General features: G+C 39.2%; 1 protein-coding gene across 2 annotated transcripts in view; it reads right to left on the reverse strand.

Moving 5' to 3' along the window:
* The window catches only part of kiaa1549lb (KIAA1549-like b), an 87,531-nt gene that overhangs the window by 18,735 nt on the left and 47,220 nt on the right, over positions 1-21,576 (reverse strand). For both annotated transcript variants that reach the window (XM_042755675.1, XM_042755676.1), the window contains exons 11-14: positions 16,776-16,939; positions 16,491-16,526; positions 13,822-14,012; positions 6,947-7,074 (exon numbers count right to left, since the gene is read on the reverse strand). In XM_042755675.1, the coding sequence (XP_042611609.1) occupies positions 6,947-7,074; positions 13,822-14,012; positions 16,491-16,526; positions 16,776-16,939 (519 nt within the window). The remainder of the gene's footprint in view (positions 1-6,946; positions 7,075-13,821; positions 14,013-16,490; positions 16,527-16,775; positions 16,940-21,576) is intronic.

Below are 21,576 nucleotides of genomic sequence, written 5' to 3' on the forward strand. Positions count from 1 at the left end.
GTACACCTCGGCTCGGCACGGTTTGCATTTCCACTGCAGTTTAGTATTGCTATGGGGGGGGGGGTTATTTACATGTCATTATAGTTGAGCCGCCCTCTACTGCCACGACTCTTAAAAAAAACTTTTTCATTCCACATTGCCCGATCAAGCTCCCACTGGATCCGCTCCTCTGCTATCAATGAGAGGAACGTCTGTACTTCCGCAACAGACAAACAAAACTTTTTGGTTGTTAAAAAAAGGTGTGCTTGTTCAAAACAGTCGCGTTCGATCCTTTGCTGGCTGTGCTGATTTAAATCTAGTGGTTCTTTTGTGTCGCAAGTTCAGTGACGCAGGTAGTGACGATTCTCTCTGGCCAATCTGTGTTCAGCAGAGTTTACACTTCATGTTTTGGTAACGGTACGGTTCACTTAGAACCTCAACCGAGGTGGTACTAAAAAAAGTACCAGGTACCACGTACCATGCAATGGAAAAGCTCCAAAAGGTCAGATGCAGCATTTGCAAACAGTTCCCTATCAAAGCTACCCTGGATGCTGTGTTTCATTAAGGCTAATCAGAACATTCTTTGTTCAACCGGTTATGAAGCATGTGTATTAAACACACCAAGAATTGGCTTAAATATCCTCGGCAGGTGACGTCATTTGATAACGTGCACCTGAGGGTTATAAATAGACGTGAAATGGACATATCTTCAGGTTTCTTTGTCTTCAGAGACTCCATTGTGTGTGTGTGTGTGTGTGTGTGTGTGTGTGTGTGTGTGTGTGTGTGTGTGTGTGTGTGTGTGTGTGTGTGTGTGTGTGTGTGTGTGTGTGTGTGTGTGTGTGTGTGTGTGTCTCACCCTGCTGAAAGCAGTATCATTCAAAAGAAAGCATGTTGAAAGCGAAAGTTTAAACAACTTATTATTCTTGTCGAGTGAATCTGTAAGAGATGCGTGCCTTGCTCTTCATGGCTGATCTCTGAAAAGAACTTGCACGAATATTGTTTGGAGTGTTTGGGAGAAAAGCACGCTGCTCTTGCATTCCAGGGCGGCAGATGTGAGCACTGTGGTTCACTTCCTATCCACTGCTTCGCATTAGGCTCGTTTTCTCTAACAAGCAATGAGCTGCTGCTCGCTCATTTAGATCGCGCTTTGATCTGGCTGAGTATTAAGAAGTGGGTGTTTCCCTCTCTTTCGTATTCCTGCCAGATTGGAAGGTTCTTACGCTCGCCTCCAAAGCATGCCCGGGCACTTCTTCGGATAAGGAAGAGGACACTGCAGCTCTTGCTTCTGTCATTGAGTAAGCCTTGTTCATCCCATGTCTTTGTGCCCTCTATGTCGACTATTTCTTCGACTATCGTGGATTCAAAAACACAGGGATACATTATAGGCGAAAGAGACATAAGCGTGTTATCTCTCCCCTAGAGGAGCATCATTGCTCTAAAAAAAAAGAAAAAAAAAAGAGCCAACACTCCCTACTAAGCCATGTGGAGCAACATCTACACTTGCAGGGAAAGTGTGTCCTGCACACTAAGGGAGTTTTGCAGGCATATCAGGAGGCTTTCAACAAGTTTCTCCCTCACTGTGCTCAAGTGCCGGGGCTGTCGGCCACCCAGTCCCGACCCTGTCCAGGTCCTCTGAGGCAAGAGGCTCAAAGAGAGAGTGTGGCGAGTCGTGTGCCCCTCGTAAAGACTGGGGAGCAGCTCTTAGCACTTAACAGCCAGAGATGAAGTCAAACCTAAGAACGGTCATTACGACCAAAGAGAGGTCCTGGGGCTGTGCCCAGGACAAAGGGTGTGTCCCCTTGGGGACGGCCACAGAAAATTCCAACAGAAGAGTAGGGGCTCCTTCATGGCACCCTTAGGGGATTGATGTACAACCTCCACCACCACCGGTGTTTCGCATTTCACTTTTGGGGGCAAAGTTTACCAGGACTGGGTTCTTCCATCAGAGCTTGTGCTTCAACATTGGGATGTTGTCCTTGCTCATCTAGTCTCTGGGGTTGAGACTCAATGCCAAGGAAAGTGTTTTCTACAATGCATTTAGGGGTTGTACGGGATTCAATCACAATGCGGACACAGCTATCTCCTGCGTATGTTGAATCCATTCTAAACACACTGAAGGATTTCAGGCTAGGCCAGGAAGTTACTGTACATTACTTTCTGAAAGTTCTAGGTCTCATGGTGACTGCATCTACAGGAAACCTTTCAGCGTTTTGCTCATGAGACCATTGCGGTTGTGGCTCAGAGCCAGGGGATTTCATCTTAGGGCCAAACCCCAGAGGCATATAGGGGTTACGCATAAAAAGGGCTTCATACCAACTCTCTGTGGTTCAGACCCCGGTTTCTGACTTTGGGTCCCACTTTAGACACGTGTTGTGGTCACAAGATGCTAACGACAGGCACTTCCCTCACGGGCTGGTAAGCAGTCTTAAATGACCTTCCAGCCCAAGGGATCTGGAGAGGTCATCTTCTCGACTGGCACATCGATTGCCTCGGAATGATGGCTGTATTTCGGGGTCTGAAATACATCCTACAGCAGGGGCTACCACAACCTTGTGCAGGAGGTCAAGGCTGTGATAGTCACTTACATAAGCCATCAGAGCAGTCTGCATTTGAGCCGCCTGATCAGGCTAGCGCAGCAGATGTCCATCATGGAAATTTACATTCTGGGGCATATGAATGTGGGAGCAGATTTGCTGTTCAGACAAGCTAGGAAACACGGGGAATGGAAACTCCACCCCAAGGTAGTCAGACAAATTTTCAAAGTAGAGGTGGACCTCTTTGCTTCACAGGAAACTAAATAATGTCCCCTCTACTTCTCTCCGATTTCTCCAGCTCCCATAGATCTGGACGCTATGATCCATATGTGGTCCTGACTGCGTCTTTACACATTTCCTCCGATCACTCTGCTCCCGGGAGTCCTGGCCTAGGTCTGTCAACAAGGGTCTCTCCTCTTACTGATAACATCCTGTTGGCCGACCAGAGTACGGTTCTCAGATCTAATATCCCTCCTTGAAGGCTCACCGTGGGCGATTCCGGTCAGGAGAGATTTTGGGAGATCTTGTTTCTTGGGGATTTGCAGGCTCTGTCAGTCTTGTCATCCTGTTTAGACTTTGCCCCTGGGACTGGTCAAAGCTATTTTGCATCCTCACCCTATTATCTTTCAAAGTTCCATTTTGGACCGTGCATCCGATCATTCTTGAAGCCTTCTGCCCTCCGCCATTCACAACACTGGAGCAGAAAGGACTTCACTTACTGTGTCCAGTACATGCTTTTCAGATTTACATCCACCGCACTAGCCAGTGGCATAAGTGAGGGATGCTATTTGCCCTAGTCTACAAGGCACGCGGTCAAGCTTCACATCTAGGAGTTAGGGCCCATTCAACCAGGTGGGTTGCATCCTATACTAAGGCTTTGGCAAGAGGTGTCCCCTTGCAGCAAGTGTGTGGTGCAGCAGGCTGGTCCTCTCTGCACACATTTGTCAGATTCTATAGTTTTGATGTCCATGCTACTCCGGGCTTGCATGTCCTTGAGTCAACATCCCAGAGTCATGTCTGAGACCTCTTCAATGAAACTTTCAGTGTGGTGGCATTGGTATTCTCATTCCCATTAGTGTTACTGAAACGCAGCAACGAGAGTAGCTTTTGATAGGGAATGTCTCTGGTTACTTGACTGTAACCCTGCTCCCTGAAAAAGTGGGAACGAGATGCTGCGCCTCAATGCCACGCTTTAGACATGCCTGGACATCTCTTCAGACAAAGTTGTAACCTGAAGATGTGTCTGTTTTATGTCTATTTATAACCCTCAGGTGCACATAATAAAATGATGTCACCTGCTAAGGTTATTTAAGCCAATTCTTGGCATGTTTGACACACATGCTTCACAACTGGTCAAGCAAAGAATGTATATTGGTAAGTCTGTGTGTTATCCAGACCATTATGGCCTTTGCCAAGCACAAGGTTATAAAATAATTAAGTTAGGTTTCAATGGGTGTGCCTTTATCTCCATCTGTCAGTATGCCTTTTGGGATGCATGTCTGCAAAAATGTGCATGTGACCCTGTTGCTCCTTAGCAATGCTGGTAGCCACAGTTACAGACTGGATCATGCCAGAAGAGGGGGTTTCATTCATATTCATGAACTCGGTCACTTCTGAGGATGGTCATCTGGTAAAAAGGGCCTTAAAAACTAATTTTCCATGCAGGGAGACACTATGCAACCTCACACTGCACCCAAACACACACTGACTTTAGAAGCTAGTGGGGACTTATTATACTTCTTATATATTAGTGAATACATTTTATATTGTCCCTCAGTGTAAGAAAGGAACTACTGGTAACATAACTGACTCCGTTAGGAAAAACATAGAAAATGCCAGTCAGTATGTTATTGACAATGTTATTTTATCAAATGATTTATTTAAATGTCAGTACATAGTAGTTTGAGACACTTTATATAAAGTGGGTCCGCTTAAGCTATATAATTAATACATAATTATGATTAACCACTCGCAAGCTGCACATACCTTTTGGTAATGCCTAGTGTGTTTACGTAATTTAACCTGAGGGTGGTGCTCTAATGTTGATTGGCAGGCTCCAAGTACACACACTTTTTCTTTAAATTACTTCAATGTTGCATTCACTGTTTTAATGTTGATTTAGAATTCTGCGAGTTGAGGAGAAAAACCGGGAGAAGAAAAGTCGACTCTCAAAATAAACACAACAGAAAGATTTACAGGCTATACACATGAGCAAGTTTAAACTAAAAGATTTATACTCCAATTAATTTGGTACACTACTCCACACACCCCACTGCACCTGTTAAAGATGAACAGATGTGTTCACAATGTGATTTATTTGTTGCTGAACTGATGCAGACTGACTTCTTGAAAAAAATTTTTTGATACATGATAATCAGTTTGGGTTTCGAAGCACCCGCTCAACAGCTATGGCTTTGATGAAAATCACAGAAGACATTACTACAGAATTGGAGAATAAAAATCACACAGCTGGAGTTTTTATTGACCTTAAAAAGGCCTTTGACACTCCTGGTCATATTATATTGATATCTAAATTACAGGTGTAGTATTAAATTGGATTATTAGTTACTTAGAAAATAGACAACAATATTTAGAGTATATAGGCCATGAATCTAAGTTGGAAACAATACAGTGTGGAGTCCCTCAAGGCTCTGTGCTGGGGCCTAAATTATTTACTTTATATATTAATGACCTCTGTGATGATTCAAAGATTTTACGTTTTGTTCTTTTTGCGGATGATACTAATTTTTTTGTATCAGGGAAGAATTTAAAAATATTAATGAAAACTATTGAACAAGAATTGGTCCTACTTCAGAAATGGTTTAATAAAAATAAACTGTCGTTAAACTTAAGTAAAACAAAATTGTTTACAAATCAAAAATGTCCTGATAATGTTCATTTGACTTTAAATGGTATAACTATTGAGAGAGTATCAGAATTTCGGTTTTTAGGAGTACTCATTGATGAAAAATTTAAATGGAAGTCACACATAGCTTATGTAAGAAATAAAATTTGTAAAAACATTGCCATTTTGAGTAAAGTAAAGTTTATGTTAAATTATAAGGCAATGAGAATCCTATATTGTTCCTTTATTTTGCAATATATGATGTATTGTTTGGAGGTATGGGGAAATTCTTATTTCACTAATTTAATGCCCTTATTTATTTTGCAAAAAAGGGTTATAAGAATAATTAATGGAGTTGCTCCAAGAGAACATACTACAGGACTGTTTCTGAGGTCAGGACTACTCAAATTGAAGGACTTGGTTTCTTTACAAACTTTATTAGTTGTTCATAAAGCAAAACACTGCCTGTTACCGCATGGATTGCAAACCCTTTTTCTGTAAATAGTGAGACAAGCAGAAGAAATAATGATTTTAAACAACCTTTTGTTGGAAATACCCTCAAACAAATGTGTGTTTCAGTTTCTGGTGTGAAAAGATGGAATTTTCTAGAAAATTATTTAAAATGTTGTTCGAATATTCATCAATTTAAATATAAGTATAAACAGAAGATATTTAATTTGTATAAGGATGAATGTGAAAATTGTTAAAACTATAACAATGATGGTCTCGTCATTGTTTTCGTTGCTACAGTTGTCATTATTGCATCATTGTTGTTTTTGTTTGTTTAGTGTTGTTTAAGCAGAATTAATAATTAAAAGAGGGGAAAAGAAAAAAAAAATTAAAATTGAAAGTAGATTACATCTGGTTTGGGCTATTTTGTTATTGTTTGGTGTTGTTTTTTTTTTTTTTTTTTTTTTTTTGTTATGTTGGTGAGGCCATCTAATTTGTAATTTTCTTAATATAAGAATGGGGTAGGAGTTTATAAGATTTTTTTTTTTCTTCATCCTACTCCTGTTCTTCTTGTCATGGAATGTATTTTTGTTGTGTTTGTTGGACTGTTGTTGTGGCATTTCGTGTTGCATTACCACGAAAAGAGAATAAATAAATAAATGAAATGAAAATATACACGTTGTTGATGATGTTGATTGTTCCATGTAAGGTAATGGTTCATGTAAGGTAATGTAAAAACAATTGGGACAAACTGATTTTTTGTCCCTATTAATCTAAATTAGGGCATACTGCATTTTCATTTTTCACCACAGATTTACACAGTAGTAGTGTATATTTTTAAATCAACATTTGTTCACTTTGCCCACCATCAAGGGTTCATTCTTTCCAAAGAGGTCTATAAATAAATGAATAAATAAAATGAATTGAATTAATCAATTACTTTTTTTTTTTTTTTTTTTTTAAGCGTTAGCACAATTATTCCTGCCTTTTTGAATCCTACCTTAATTTGTCAAGTGCAAGTGTTTGTATTTTCTTTATGAGAATATAACATTTTGGAAAAAGAGCTTTCATTTCATGGATGTCTTGTGGCCTGACAGCACATGTGTGAAAGTGCTGAAACTGTGAAGGCATTTCTCACCATTACTCTTCCTCGTCTCCTCCTTCATGAGTTTCTGCTGTGCTGTGGCTTTTTGCACACTCGAGCTCTTTCCTGAGACCTCTTTCACTGATTCGCTGCTGATGACGGAACCATCCTCACTCGGCAACCTACTCCAAGTAACCATAGCAACAAGGAGCAGTGGTGAGTCAGTGCATGTGTGAAATGAGAGGATGGTTATGTCATTTTCTTTGTCTACATCCTCATCTCTTACACATACAGTACATATAAATGCAAGGACACACGGTCAAACAGATACATGTACTTTTACCAAAGCACTGTGGTGCTCAAACTAGAGTATTGATTGGTCTTGACATTCTTAATATATAATACATTTAGTTTTGATATTTTAGCACTATAATAAAGCACATACAATTACATATTGTACAAAACATATTATGGAAATGCTATAGAGATAGTGTGTGTGTGTGTGTGTGTGTGTGTGTGTGTGTGTGTGTGTGTGTGTGTGTGTGTGCACACTTGGATGGGTTAAATGCAGAGCACCAATTCCGACTATGGGTTACCATACTTGGCACGACTTTCACTTTCATATATATAGTGATTGAAATTTACAATATATATTTATAATTTATAATTCATATAAATTAATTTATAATATGTTTGCGAAAATAGCTGTGTGCTCAGATGCGTGCTCAGATACAACCCTCGTATTGCTGTGAGCATATGCTTATTCTATTTTCTAAGGATAATTTGGCTTATCAGTATTGGTATAGAAAATAAATAAACAAACAAACACCTCTGTCTTGCTCTGTGTTTATGCTTCCCTCACTCTCTGTCATCTTACATAACTTTAAGATGAGTTAGTTTTTTCAAAAATCCTGACTGTTGAAGTTCATGAAGGAGCTACTAAACTGTATCCTTCTATGACATGTACATTACTGGTCAAAAGTCAAAGATAATTAAAGCTGCAAGCAGCGATGAAATGGCCCTCGCACCCAGGCCACCGCCGGCTTTAGGAAAACAGCAAACGGTGGGCAATATGGATTTCACGAGTTCACGCTTACATATAATTAGCTGAATTATGGTAATGCATATTTGGCGTGCTGTCCGTGGAAGGGCTCCGAGCTCGGGAATGGCCCGAACCTAGAGTACCCCCCCGTATAAGTGTAATATGAACTCGAAGTGAGGAGATGGGTGGGAGGAGGGATGCTGATAAACCGTCAATGAATAGAGGTAAGTCAGCTGTATATATACCATGGTGTTGATTAACTTGAGTGTGCTCTATTTGTGCTAATTAGGCTAAGTATCTGACGCACTCCTCCCAAACCTTGTTAATAAAACATCATTTCACAAATTCATGCTTATATATAACTAGCTGAATTATGGAAATGCATATTTGGCGTGCTGTCCTGGGAAGGGCTCCAAGCTCGGGAATGGCCCGGACCTAGAGTACCCCCCAAAAGCAATTGAGCAAAAGGACAGCTGCCAGACAAAGGACCCCCCCCCCACATACTCCGGTGGGAGTGACTGGAAGGGTAGGCCCTACCGGCTGCTGGTATTGGACTACGTGGTTTGGGGGGCCCAGTCGGGAGGGCTCGAGCCAATGCTCAACGTGAGCAGCTCACAGCATTGAAATGGGTGAGGCCTACCGGTGGATGAGGGAGGAGCAGCATGATTGTAAAGTATAGCCCGACCAGGAGGGCTAGAGTTGCCTCGACTGGAATAGGTCACGGTGTCGGCGTATGGGCCCTACTGGCTGATGAGCCCCTGCTAATCAGTGGGCAAAGGGCAAATGGCTGACCGAGAGGGCCCATGAAGCCTCCGACTGGAGATCAAGACTCAGGACGATGGATGTGTGGGTCTACTCAGTTTGGCAGATAAAAAGGCTTTGGGCTGTCCGACAAGGAGGACTCTTGCGACATCCAATGGATGGATAAGTCCTGCTTGCAGGCGGCAAGTATAGAAACCCAACCGGGAGTACTCTCACTGACATCTGATGGGAGATCAATACTAACTGCATCAGATGGGTAAGCCTCGCCGGGCCGGGACCGAGAAAAGAAAAACCCAACTGGGAGGGCTCTCGCAGCATCCGATGGGAGATCAAGACTCAGGACATCGAACAGGTAAGCCTCGCCAGCCGGGGAGAAAAGACTTGAAATTTAGCTGAGAGAGCTCGGACAGCATTTGGCAGGAGGACTAGACTCTTGGCATCGGACGGCTGAGCCTCGCCAACCATCAAACGGAAAGGTAAAGTTGTGTGGCTGGGAGACTCTTGCTGACATCTGACGGGAGCTCAATACTCACAGCATTGAATGGGTCAGCCTCACCGACCGTAGCATGGGAAAGACATTTTTCATCATTGAGCATGTTACTAACATGTTTAGCACACAATGGCACATTTTACTGTGTTGCTTATAGTGCATCACAGTGTTAAACATGACACTTACTATTGACAGTAGATGGCGCTATGAATAAAATGGAATCTTGGCATGTAGATGTGTTCAGGCCAGGACTCTCGTCAAACATGTTAGTTTCCGGGCAGATTGGACACTGCATGCCTGAGTTACATCAACTTCCTGTTTCACTGCATTATTAGCATGCTTTAACACTTAGCTAAGTGTTGCAAGCAGGTTTTCATGTTTCTAGCATGTTGCCAGCCTATGTAACACTTGCTGACACTTTTTAATATGTTGCTAGGTGTCCATAATTGTTATACATGTCATTTCCTGTTGCCAGCAGGTGGTGCTATGACTATAACCAAATATGGGCATGTAGAGGTGTTCAAGACAGGACTCTTATCAAACTTGTTAAATTTGGGGCAGATTGGACACTGCATCAGTGTTGCCAAGTCCATGGTTTTCACGAGGAATTGGGCTACTTTAGCACTGTTGCCGCGGGTTGTTTTTCATGTTCTTGGGTTGAAGCGTCACCAATAACGCAATATTTAGTATTGAGTAGTAATTGGGCAGGTTTTGTTGAGAAAACCTGGCAATCCTGCACTGCATGCCTGAGTTACAGTACCTTCCTGTATCACTGCATTAATAGCATGCATTAACACTTAGCTAAGTGTTGCTACCATGTTTTAGTATGCTTCTAGCGTGTTGCCAGCCTATTTAACGCTTGTTGACACTTTTTAATATGTTCCTAGGAGTGCATAACAGTGTTAGCCATGACACTTCCTGTTGCCAGGAGGTGGCGCTATGACTATAACTGAATTCGGGCATGGGTATTTGTTCAGGACTGGACTCATCATCTAATCAAACGTGTGATGTTTGGGGCAGATCAAACATGCTTGCCTGAGTTACAGCAACTTCCTGTTTCATGGCGAAACATCAAACTTTGTCAGGCCCCAAGGACATGCCCCTTGACAAAAACTCAAGATCTTCACAATTTAACATCACAATATGATATGATAACCCTCACCAAATTTGAACATGATCCGATTAAAAATGTAGGAGTTTGTCAAAGTACGAAGCCTAGAAATGGCAAAAACTGCACAAAAATTATACAGGAAATTGAAAATAACGTACTTCCTGTTGGGTTTTGGATTTTGTACCACGAGACTTTTTTGTAGGTAATGGTGTGCTACACGTTAAACATTTTCGTACATGTATGTAAAACATAGCTCGAGCTGCACTCTGTTGAAATTTTACAGGTGGTGCTATTGAGCCATTTTGCCATACCCACTTCTGAAACCCATATCAGATGTAAATTTTCGCCAGTTCTAAGGCGTGTGCAAAGTTTCATGAGTTTTGGAGAATGTTTAGGCCCTCAAAAATGCGATTCACTTTGGAGGAGGAGAAGGAGAAGGAAACGGAGAAGAAGATTTTTGGAACAACCCCAAACTTTTGAATGGTAGTATAAATGTATAATGGTTCCCACAAATATATTAAAGTGGTCATATGAGATTGCTAAAAAGAACATTATTTTGTGTATTTGGTGCAATGCAATGTGTTTATGCGGTTTAAGGTTCAAAAAACACATTATTTTCAACATAATGTACATTATTGTTGTACCTCTATGCCCCACCTTTCTGAAACAATTTGATTTTTACAAAACTCATCATTCTGTAAAGCGAGGTGTATGCTGATTGGCCAGCTATCCAGTGTGTTGTGATTGGCTGGATGCCTCAAGCTGGTGACAGAAATGTTACTCTCCTTACCATACTGTGATGCCATCTCCTGGCATGATAAGACAAAACCAATAAAACCCATTACAATTGAGGCATTTGTTGCATCCAGTGGGGACATAATTACTGATTATAATGACTTATACTGTCTTTTTACGCATTGTGTTGCGTATCGCGTTGCATAAACATAAAACCATGTCTGCATTTGTGCTCGGAGAAACAAGCACTACTCTACACTGCATTTGAATCATCAGTGGCAAATTTTTTAAATATGTAAACGTACTTACAGGCTGTGAGTCAGAAGCACCAGACTGTCCTTGCAAAGTTGGAATTGCCCCACTTTATAGAAACAGCCTTTGTGCACAGAAGCATTTTATGCAGTCCTCGTCCTCCATAAAATGGGCTGCACACATCTGAATATTTGGTCTTAATGTTTGGGTTGAAATACAACTTAACTACTGATTTCTAGTTGCGTCCTCTTTTGGAAGCCCAAACCAAGTTGTTTTGCTTTCACAACAAAACACAAAGTGTCTTCACAACATGGCGGCGGCAACAGCGAGAATAAAAGTTACGCCTTCTTTCTTTGTGTAAAATTTGGGCGTCTTTATGCAAATCTTCCCACATCGTGATGTAGACATGTGGGGGCGTGTTAGAATGAGTCATTTTAGGAGGGCGTGGCTGAATCTTAACTTTTATAAAAAAAAATTCTCTTTGTATATGAGACTTTTACGGAGCCCCGCACATGGCATGCAGGAAAAAATAGTAGGCTAAATCGTGCGAATGACTTACTAATTTGTTCCCTCAATGTACTAAAACGTGCACATGATTACTATTGCATTCCCTCGATTTACTATTATTTCGTTCACTCGATTTATTAATTGTGCGCAAAATTTACTAATTCGTTCCCTCGATTTGCTAAATCGGTGTGCACGTTTTAGTACATTAAGGGAACGAATTAGTAAATTGTGTGCACAATTTATTTATTTTTTCTTGCATGTCATGTGCGGGGCTCCATAGACTTTAGTCTTTGCAACTTTACAGATCTTCTTTATGCACCAAGAGCTTGTAACACTTGAAAGAGAAAGGAAAAAATTTAAATCTCATCATACGACCCCTTTAATCTGCAAAAATTAATTATTTGATAATAATAACAAATATTTCCTAAACACCAAATTTGGATATAAGAATTATTTCTGAAGCATCAAGTGACAGTGAAAACTGGAGTAATGCTGCTGAAAATTCACCTTTGCATCACATGAATAAGTTACATTTAAAATATAATCAAATCGAAATCAGTTCTATGCATCTTTGGTGAGCATAAGCGACTTTCAAAAAATCTTATTATATATTATCCAAATATTATCCAAACTTTTGATCAAGAGTGTAGTTCGTGATTTACATATCATTCAGCTGAACGCAATAGTAATCGTGTGCACGTTTTAGTACATTGAGGGAACGAATTAGTAAATTGTGCGCACAATTTATTTATTTTTTCTTGCATATCATGTGCGGGGCTCCATAGACTTTAGTCTTTGCAACTTTACAGATCTTCTTTATGCACCAAGAGCTTGTAACACTCGAAAGAGAAAGGAAAAAGTTTAAATCGCATCATATGACCCCTTTAATCAGCAAAAAACCCTAAACACCAACTTGGATATAAGACTTTAGTCAGCAAAAATTACATTTTTATTCAATAATAACAAATATTCAAACATTAACTTTATGCACCAAGAGCTTGTAACACTCGAAAGAGAAAGGAAAAAATTTAAATTGCATCATATGACCCCTTTAATCAGCAAAAATTAATTATTTGATAATAATAACAAATATTTCCTAAACACCAACTTTGGATATAAGAATTATTTCTGAAGGATCAAGTGACAGTGAAAACTGGAGTAATGCTGCTGAAAATTCACCTTTGCATCACATGAAAAAGTTACATTTAAAATATAATCAAATCAAAATCAGTTCTATGCATCTTTGGTGAGCATAAGCGACTTTCAAAAAATCTTATTATATATTATCCAAATATTATCCAAACTTTTGATCAAGAGTGCAGTTCATGATTTACATATCATTCAGCTGAACCTCAAAGAACAGAGGCAGGGAAATGAAAAATGCATTTCTCCAGAAATTATATCTCAACTTTTTTCAGAGATGAATGGTCTAAATCAAGAACATAACCACTTAAGTCAAACAGTTTCTGCTCTGAGAACACTTTGCCTGAAGCGAGATCCATTTATATCACACTCCTCCATGAAACTAACTGAAAGCTACAGTATGCCCATCCCGCCATATGAAATTCATTAAAAGTCAGTCACCTTAACTATCAGACAAATTTTTAAGAGGCCAGTGATCTCATTAACAGTGTTGACATCCTGAACACTGATTTTATTTCAGAAAACCAATTACCAACAAGTCTCTGTCACTATATCCATTATCTCCATTGTATTTATTTGAACAAATGCCTGAAACTTGGTATTACGAGCACTTCCTGTGTCTGTTTGACTCTTTAAGAAGAATCGCTTTATGTATTCCCCAATTGTAAGTCACTTTGGATAAAAGCATCTGCAAAATGACTAAAAGTAAATGTAATCTCACCCTCTCTTGAACACTGTGTAGCATCTACTCTAGCTTATGTCTTCCATGACAAGTACTTTTGTGGGCCTGTGCCAAATAACAGCAAATGACAGCATTACTGTTGGGCTGTGCCATGAATACTGAGTATTTACAGCATGCCATAAGTGTCAGGTTTCTTCACACATACCTTTTTCTTATCTCACTGTTCAGGCTTTTCTTGGAAGTGGATCCATCTTGGCGTGCAGGTTTATCTAGGGACAGAGGGGCATCTCGAATGGGGTGGGGCAGAACCATAGTCTCCTGAGTAACTGGGAGGGTCTCCTCATCACCACCCTGCTGACCCAGGTGTTGCTTGGCATAGTCAAACCCCTGAACAGGCTAAGCAATGAGCAAACATTCACATATTTGATTACAGACACAAAGGTTATTTTTATATACACTGCACTGTAAAATGGTAACATCTAAATTAACTGGTCAAAAATATTTAAATAAACTGGTTTTGTTTTGTTTTGTTTTGTTTTGCTACAAAAACAATGATCTGGTTGTGCATTCCTTAGGAAAAATGTTTTGACTATATATTTCAGGCATATATTTGAAAGATATATGTGTTGTCAAAAACATGACTGCTCTATTAAAATAAAAATAGCATCCTGTGAACATTAATGGTTTTAAGTGCAATTAATGCATCGCTAAAAATGGGGTTTATGTGGTACCATATTCAATTTCATTCAAATAAAGAACTGATTTATATGATTGGAAAAATCTGACTGCATTGGATTAGACCAAGGAAAGTTCAAGAGTTCAAGTGTTAATCTAATCCTTAGATCTAATGAAGGTAAACAGATTTACCAGTGGAGGGCCTTGAATATGAGACTTTACTCAAATTCTGATTAATTAAGTAGTCTCGGGGGGATTTAGAGGACATTAATGAATTAATTTAAATATACAAATTAGAAATTAAGGATGCTGTCACATGAATGAGATCATAAGATATTTAAATCCTTAAGATATGACTGACAGGAATAAATTAACACACTCTTAATCCTTAATTTAGACCCTGATATTTCATTTTTGCAGTCATTCCATATAGAAATAACACCATACAAGAGTATTTCTAGACTAATTATTTTACAATATGGCAACAATGCTACTATGTTCTGTTGCAAAGCAGTCCTGCGAAATGTATCTCAGACATTTTGTCTGTTGTCTCTTGTGACATTTCCAGCCACAGTTTTATTGAGTCTCAGCAGTTTCTGAACAGCAATGCCAGGACAGCACTCTGGGGTGGATAGTTTACAGGGGAAGTGTACAGTAAGTGTTTACTTGTTTGCCACTTAACTAGATGGGTTCTGTTAATGTCATTGAAGCTTATTTTGTTCTCAGAACTATTTTGCCCATGCTAAAGTTATGTGCTTGGAATCTAAATACAGAAAAACATAAAGGTCTATACATTTTAATACACTTAAATGTCACAAATTGTAAGCAATCCCATTTCTTAATTTTACAACTAGTTGGAGATTATTAAAAAAACATCTATTTGTCAAATAATTTATAATAACAGATACATAAATTCATTGGAAATAGACCATTTGGAAAATCCACTAGGGAAAAAAAAAAAGAAAAATAAAGAACAAAATAGCTTGATGGCCATAGACAAAGTAAGTTATATCTCAGTTAATCTCATTTTAGAATTTCAAATCAATAAAGATGTTTATTTCAACATAAAAAAGAAAGAAAGAAAAACTGCCATGACGAGGTATTGGTTCAAAAAGTGTCCAATAACCTCTGCTGTCATTGGCTTTGATCTTAACCCATAACTGTAAGCCATCCTGAAACCACTGGCCTGGCACTACTGTCCAGAAAACTAATGTGAAAAACTGCTGTGCAGCCCTGCAAATATATTCTAATCATAATTATAATACACTGCACATGTTTTGCAAATAACAAATCCTCAGTTACTGTATAATTGAAGGCGAGGAGGCATTCTATAATGGTCAAGCAAAATTCAGGCAGTAGTTTTTTCAGTCATAGCAAATGACAAACTAGGCCAGAGGGTGTATATGGGGGGAAAGCAGGTCGGATCATTATACCTAATAAATAAGACATACTTGACATTTTTAAATAAGTGCTGCTGTCTGCATTTCTTTTAGAGAGGAGGATAGATGTTTTATGGTTTTACACAATTGATATATTAAATGTATTTTTATAACAAAGAGGTTTCTGTCCCTTCCACGGTCCCTCTAGCCTACTTCCAACTAAATCATCAGAGAATTTCTGACCTTATTCCTAAAATATTCAGCTTGTTTAGGCATACAAGCACGCAAAGGAACACACAGAAATACACACACACATGCGAACACACACACATATACAATCAGGTCCTAATCTAGAAAAAAAAAAAAAAAGAAAAAAAAATATAATGTTCAATAGGAATAGTTCACACAAAATTTAGTTCAATACGGTAAACATCATATAATGTCATTCAGAATCTGTACGAATTTCTAAATGTTTTGTAGAATGTAAAGGCTGTTCTTTGCCATACAATGAAAGCATGAAGTGTTCGTTTTGAAACTCTACATTCACTTTCATTGTTTGGAAAAAGCAGCCAGAACATTTCACTGAACATCTCCTTTTATGTTCCACAAAATAAAAAATAGTCTTACATGTTTGAAATGACACACAGGTGAGTCAATGACAAAAGAATTTGACTGTTTTGTGTGAACTAAGCCTTTAATTCTGCATGATCATTAGTAGTTTGTCCCTGAGACCTGTCTAATCTACACATCATCCTTAACACTGTGTGTACATCAGGAGTCCAGAGCAGCAGGTGAGATGATTGAAGAGCTGAATAACTACCTGAGGGTAATAACCCACGTCTCTCCAGTAAGCAGTCTAAATGAGAGAAAACAGCATGAAGAGTCATCAATCATTTCTATCTCTCTCTCACACACTCTCTCGGGATGTATTCCCAGAGGCAAAGCAAGCAAAGCATGTAAGAGTTTGAGGAAAACTGTTGATGAAGCCACTGTAAAATATGCTGAGTGTACAAAATAGCATAATGAGTTATAATGAGAGAGTTAAAGAGCAAAGCGGTGCCATAGGAAATGGTCAAGCAGAGTGTTTATCCAGTCACTGCTGTACCTTGACTCGAGGGTTGAAGTTTCCAATGGGATCGCTTTTGAAATCGCTCTTGTTTTTGTGACACAGCACCGTGGTGATGATGATGATGATGAGGGTCACCACGCCAATGGGTGCTAGCACTGCAGCGATGATCCACAGGTTGTTGGGTGGATTCTTCACTATGGCTGCATGGTGAGAAACACTGTTAGTCACATGAAATATTTTACATATTAAACTATCATGCAAATTGTGTTGCTTAAATATTTGACAAAAATATTTTGTTTGTACAACAATAATTGGTTTCACTTTATTTTGATGGTCCCTTTAACACCCACGATCACTGGCCAGTTATATGGCAAGCCCAATGAACACTGATATGGCAAGCCCAATTAACATTAATATGGCAAGTCCAACGAACATTAATGTGGCAAGCCTGCCAGCCCCAAAGCAGCCTCCAGTGCCCGCTCCTCATAAGCACCTTCTAGAGCGCCCTCCAGTGCCCGTTCCTCATAAGTGCCTTCTAGAGCACCCTCCAGTGTCTGCTCCTCATAAGCGCCTTCCAGAGCGCCCTCCAGTGCCTGCTCCTCGAAAGCACCTTCCAGAGTTTGCTCAAGTGTTGGCTGAGGCCCCAGAGTTAGCTCCAGTGTTGGCCCAGACCATGCCTTTTCCCCCCGATCCAGAAGAGAAAACTAGGGGTGAGGAGAAGGGTGTCGGCCCAGGCCCCAGAGTTCATTCAAGTGTCGGCACAGCCCCAGAGCAAAGCCCAGGAAGGGCTCCTGATCCCCAGTCAAGCCCAGGAAGGGCTCCCGACCCACAGTCAAGTCCAGGAAAGGCTCCCGATCCCCAGTCTAGCCCAGGATGTGCTCCTGTTCCCGAGTTAAGCCCAGGATGGGCTCCCGATCCCCAGTTCATGCCAGGAGGGGCTCCCGTTCACGAGTATAGCCAACAGAGGGCTCCCGATCCCCAGTTCAGCCCAGGGTGGGCTCCTGTTCCCGAGTTAACCCTCTGAAGTCGATTAACGCGTATACGCGTTTTGGGGTATTTTCTCCTGATAACCCCGAAAAGAACACTTTCAGTTTTGATCGTACAGATAAGAGCAATACGTCAATCGAATCTGTAAAGGGTCTACTTTTTTTGTATACAGACATAATAACAACAAAACTTTGTGCGCTTATAAAATAAAGATAACAAACAAGGAGTGCTGTCTGCAGCCTTTGTCTGCGCTGATCTTCATTTTCAAATGCGTCATTAAAATGAACTGTAACTCCGTGAATACTCAACACAGAGACATGAGAGATATATCCATAGAAAGCTTGACATGTCTACTTTTAAACTAAACAAGTGATGCCGAAAAACAAATATTCTGTGATAAAGTAATCCATATGAAAACAACGCGATGTCCGTTTTTCACGTCTCCCTTCATTATCTTCTAATGCGACCACGCCCCACGCTGAACACGCTTTTGAGATTCAAATGTTTCACTGAAGCGTGCGGCTTTTGAATACGCCCACACAACAGAAGACAACGCAGCGAGATTGTTCTTCAAGTTTTTTTTTTATTTTACTGTTTGCTTCGCGATGAGAGGAATAAGACATAATTCACCCCAAAAAGATATGATGTGGTTGAGGATTTGAGATTTGGATTTCATCAGAAAAAAAAGAAAAAATCACTATATACATCAGATATCATAAACATAACTAATAAACATATTACTATATATACTTGTGCTAGTTTTCACATAACGTGTAAACATTTTACTAGTTAGACTTTTTCCAAAGACTTTTTCCAAACTATAATTCCTGACTAAATGTATAATCAAGTGAAATATTATGAAGTTTCAATAATAATATACACTACTACACCATTCAAAAGCTTGATGTAAATAATATAAATGCACCAATAAATGTAACTGTAACAAATGTAATAAACAATGCTGTTCTTTCAATTTATCCCCCCTAAAAAACCTGAAAAAAATATTCTCAGCTCTTTTCTACATTAATAATAATAATAATAATGATAATAATAACAATAAATGTTTTTTTTGTAGAAAATAAGATTTTTAAAAGGATTTCTGAAGGATTGTGTGACTGGAGTAATGATGCAAAAAATTCAGTTTAAAAATCAGCTTTGATTGTTCCTAATAAACTGTTTAACTGCACTTACAACTGAATATTAAATTATGTTTGGGATAATTAAATATATTCTAAATAAACTACAAACATAAAATTATATACATTTATTTTGTCCTCACATTCTTTCTTGTAACTCACCCCTCTCAGTGACACAGCTGACTGAATGGCTCATTATGCAGGCCTTTGTCTTCTCAGGTGTGAATTCATGATTCATGACGCCTACTCACATATGACTTTTACCAACAAAAAGTGTCTTAGAAAATTTAAATCAATATATTGTTTTCTGTAAGTGAGTAAACAAGATGATTTTACATCATTTAGAAAAAAAAAAAAATTCTAGGCTACAAGCTCCAGTTCTCAAAATTCCCGGGAACCAATTTTCTGTATGTGTTTTATTGCCTTATTCAAGTGATTTAACATTTTTAGGTTTTTCACTAACCACGCATAACATTTTTTTTCTCAAAAACACAATCATGTACATACATGCTGCTCACATATTATTATAGCCCAGTTTGTGCTGATTACAGTGAGATTAGACTTTAGCCATTTAGATATTTATAAGAAACTGAAAAAAGCACAAATGTCAGGGCATGACAAAACTTCTCCAGGCCCCAAAAACACACTAAAACTCCATATCAAAAAACCATGGATGGGCTCCTGTTCCTGAGTTAAGCCCCGGATGGGCTCCTGATTCCCCATTTAGCCCAGGGAGGGCTCCTGATTCCCCGTTTAGCCCAGGGAGGGCTCCAGATCCCCAGTTCCACCCAGGAATGGGCAACGGATCTCCAGTCAGCTCCAGTGTCAGCCCCAGTGTCGGCTCCATCCCCAGAGCTCGCTCAAGCGCCTGCTCCTCCAGAGCGGCCTCAAATGCCCGCTCCATCAAGATGCCTAGTTTTCCTCAAGAATTTTTTTTTTGGTGGGGGGGCATATACCCGTGGCCGAGCCAGCCGTAGGGTCCCCAGATCCGCCATGGCCTCCCGAGTCTCCTAATTTATACTGATCTCAGCTGTGTCTAGTCTTGTCAGGTTTAAATGGTTCTCTCTGTGTTCAGTCTAGCGTCCGGTATTGTTAAAGTGTACATGTACTAAGTGAGTTTTCCCTGTTCTTTGGTTTAATTTAACTGCTCTGGATTGATGTACTCCTCATCTCCCTCTGTTCCTTGCTCTGCGCTCCACTCTATAGTGCACTCATGACAGTTCTAAGCAATTTTACATTTAATCAGCATTAATTTCAAATTTCAGTTTACATTTTCTTTGTGAATTGAAAATTTAGTTGTTCTAAGTCAACTTATTTTCAGATCATTATTTGGATCATTACATTTAGACCAAGGCAGGTGTCATGATCGTCACAGACAAGGAGATTAACCTTTAATTCACCAAGCTAAATGCTCACTAAAAACTTACAGTTCATGTGTTCAAGTCATTTTAGAGTTTATTTTGACGTGACAAAGCGATGACATCCAAGTTGTTTACTTGCTTTTTATTTATTCATCCTAATAACACCATTAGTTGTTTATTCAGAATTATTTGAGTATGCATAATGTGGCAATGTTGACATAATCAAGAGCTGTGAAGATTTGGTAACACTATTTTGATGGTCCCTTTTGAACATTCTGATGACAATAAGTAACGTTGCACCTACTACATGTCAACTAACTCTCGAAAGTGTTAGTAGACTATCTTCTTAATATCTAACTCTTTATTGTGAGGTTCTCCCATCAGACATTCTACTGACTATTAAACCTTAATCTTAAAACTTAATCCAACCCTAACGCTATCACTCTACTGACACACTCTAGTATGAGTTATTAGATATTGTATGTAGGTACAACATTACTTATAGTCAACAGAATGTGTTAAAGCAAACATCAAAACAAAGTTAAGCCAAATATGTAGTATGTGAACAGAGTCATAAGTCAATAATAGTGTAATGGAGGCACATTAAATGTTCTGGGTTTGATTTAAATTAAGCTTTGCCAACAGAATACAATATGTATCTGATTACCACAACAAATAATTTAATAACATTTTTGCATATCTCAGTTGGAAAAAAAGTATTCTTAATTACATATCTATATTTTTGTAAGTGAATCTTTTGTAAATTAAGTAATTCTGCATACAGTAACTTTGCTGTAAGTAAAATTTTGGTCCCACTTTAAATCACATAATTTACATTATTACAATACCTTTCTCCCCAACCTGGAACAAACAGATTAGTTCCGGGTTTGATGAAGGCCCGCCTTATGAAAAACTAAATGTGTTGTGATTGGTTAGCTGTCCCAGTGTGTTGTGATTGGCGAACAGCTTAGATTGTGTTTCAGTACTGCCCTGCCCCTTGCCAAAGAAGCAAGTTCCGTCTGCTCTGGTATACAGGTGCATCTCAATAAATTAGAATGCAATGGAAAAGTTCATTTATTTCAGTAATTCAACTCAAATTGTGAAACTCATGTATTAAATAAGTTCAATGCACACAGACTGAAGTAGTTTAAGTCTTTGGTTATTTTAATTGTGATGATTTTGGCTCACATTTAACAAAAACACACCAATTCACCATATTCATTAGAATATGGTGACATGCCAATCAGCTAATCAACTCAAAACACCTGCAAAGGTTTCCCGAGCCTTCAAAATGGTTTCTCAGTTTGATTCACTAGGCTATACAATCATGGGGAGACTGCTGATCTGACAGTT

The sequence above is a fragment of the Cyprinus carpio genome, unplaced genomic scaffold (genome assembly GCF_018340385.1).
Source record: "Cyprinus carpio isolate SPL01 unplaced genomic scaffold, ASM1834038v1 S000006741, whole genome shotgun sequence".
Taxonomy (NCBI): Eukaryota; Metazoa; Chordata; class Actinopteri; order Cypriniformes; family Cyprinidae; genus Cyprinus; species Cyprinus carpio.